Genomic DNA, 2,530 nt, shown 5'->3' with positions numbered 1-2,530 from the left:
TCAATTTCATTGTAGTTGTGGTATCTTTTGTCATAAGTTAGTTTGCTAAGAAAGGAAACAACACATGCACACAAATATGATATATCATATATATTTTAGTACAATCATGCTTATTAACAGATAAAAAAAATAAAGTGAAAGAGAGACAACCCTTCTCACCCACTTTCAAAATGAATATTCCAAAAAGCAAACTTGGGTAGATGCATCATTCGAGTAGAAACATTTAATAGTAAAACGCACAAAAATGTGACAAAATTACAAGGATGGAATGCACAATGCTACACGTACATACTATTACCAAAAACGTTACTGTTAAATGTTCAGACTTTGGATCGTTTATACATCACAAACGTCCTGACATCTGTGTAGATCGTCTCTTCTCTTTGATTCCTTCTCTCTGCTTTGCCAGCTTTCCTCCTGGTAAAGTTTGGTGTACAATAAACCAAAGAGTCCTCATCTCTCTGAGTGAAAAAATGTAACATGAGAAAGCAGATTCTAATACATGCACATACAGATACATAACCATTGCGGGTATCTTTTATTTAGTAGCTACATCTTTATATACCTTACCTGCTGATTTTGCTGATTGTTACTGGCTGTTGCAGCATTTGTTTGAGGAGTGGCAGCAGCTGTTTTATTAAAACAAATATTGAAAAAAAATAAACTGTTAAAGATGGATTTAACTTTATAGAAGATGCATGATACTGTATGTTCTCACACACAGCACACATGTAAATCAAATGTTCGCTTTTGGGGAAACACTATTAGGTCGAGTAACGTCTCTTACCTTTGCAACAATCGCAGGATTTGATCCTGACGGCATAAACAAGGACGGCTATAACAATCAGACTTATAGCCAGAGCAAAACACGCCACAAAGAGAATTGTGTTGTCGTTCTTTGAATCACAGGTGCTGTCAACTGAAACATTAAATCAACATATAATTAACATTAAGAGGAATAAACATTTTAGATTATTAGATAACATGATCATATACATACCTCCAATGTTCATATTGACAAGATATCATTGACAGGATGATATAATGCATGTGGTACAATTGCTTTGTGATACATGATCTAAATGGATTCAAAGTGAATCTGTATTAATGATTTGTATTGAAATGTTCTGCCGTTACCTTCAATGTCCAGTTTTGTTCTATTTCCAAATAATATCTCTCCACATGTGGCCACAGCGCAGTAATACGTCCCGGCATCGGAGGAGCTGACTGTCTTAGAGAAGCTGTAGACACATTTCTGTGGAGAGTGAGCCTCAGGACTCTTCTCACATCCAGCACTGTTGTTTCTTTGTGCATAAATGACACTGGGACGAGATTCATCTGATCCAGCTATAAACCAGTACACAGTGTGTTCTCCTGGACATGTTTTCTTCTCAGAGTCTGAGAGGACTGAACACTGCAGAGTCACGGAGTCTCCTGGACGGACTGGATCAGATGGAGAGTCTTGAGTGACGGCAGTGATATCAGGTTCTGGTCCTTAGACATCAAAACAACAATAGTTAACATGTCATACTCAATTCAATACTGATACATTATTGAATTAAATGTCAGAGGGCTTTACAATCTCTACAATATACAACGTCCTCTGTCCTTGGACCCACGCATCGGATAAGCAAGTAGATTATAGACGGGTTGCTTAGGTTACAATGATCTATTCTTTAACAAAAGTCTGGTGACTTCTACATTAATCCGGCAAACCACCTGAATATGCAGTGTTACAAAACATTAAAATACGTAACATTGCTGTTATACAACATGAATAATTTCTGTTGCTGTTTTTACCTTTAATCCTCAGAAATATTCCTTTTGAAAATGTCATGGTGCTGTATCTCACTTTCATACAGTAGTAGACTGCAGTATCGCTGAACTGTGTTTTGTTAATATGCAGGACAAACTTTCCAGGTTCTTGTTTTGCTGTAATGTGACGAGTCTCCTCAACACCGTCGTAATTATTGGCTAATGTTCCTCCTAATATTTCAGGGAAGGTTTCAGAAACAAGCCTGATCCAGAATAAGTACGTTGATTGCCAAGAATGCTGGCGGGCACATGTTAGAGTGACATTTTGTCCAACACCAACAGTCTTTGTCTCAAAGATCCGATCTTCAGTGCATCCTGAAGATAAAATTAAAACAGAGTGATTAATAACAGAGATCATTCATATATCTCCTCTATATTATTGCATGAAAATGTAATTTTCAAATACTTATCTGGAGTAAATGTGACTTGAATACTTACGTCCCATTTTCAGCACGAGCAGTATAAAATATATGTTCATCATTTTCTCTTCTTTTCACATGAAGGACTGTAGTTAATTTAGATTGTATCCGAAGATGATTCACCTTAATAGAATCATATAAAGTGGGAGGGAATAATGTCAGAGCAATCTGATTGGCCTCTCGTGATGTTGGCTCTTCACTGTACTACCACAGCGGAAATATATCAACCAAAACCTTCCAACAAGTGTTGCTAGTGTTGTTTCATGTGTTTGCCATCTCACGTTACACATATTTTG

The 2,530-nt window shown here is 36.8% G+C and overlaps 1 protein-coding gene across 1 annotated transcript; it reads right to left on the bottom strand.

Annotated features, from left to right (window-relative positions):
- Positions 1-320: 320 nt before the first annotated feature.
- Positions 321-1,963, bottom strand: LOC116377877 (uncharacterized). Its single transcript, XM_031839633.1, has 5 exons — positions 1,801-1,963; positions 1,138-1,494; positions 788-919; positions 571-629; positions 321-461 (listed from the first exon to the last, which is right to left on the bottom strand). Exons 1-5 carry the CDS (start codon positions 1,856-1,858, stop codon positions 321-323), a joined length of 747 nt encoding a protein of 248 aa, XP_031695493.1. The 5' UTR covers positions 1,859-1,963.
- Positions 1,964-2,530: the final 567 nt, after the last annotated feature.

This window comes from Anarrhichthys ocellatus, unplaced genomic scaffold (genome assembly GCF_004355925.1).
Source record: "Anarrhichthys ocellatus isolate YVR2014 unplaced genomic scaffold, GSC_Weel_1.0 scaffold1791, whole genome shotgun sequence".
NCBI lineage: Eukaryota > Metazoa > Chordata > Actinopteri > Perciformes > Anarhichadidae > Anarrhichthys > Anarrhichthys ocellatus.
Note: the sequence above shows the minus strand (reverse complement) of the source record. Positions and strands in the feature narration are given on the sequence as shown.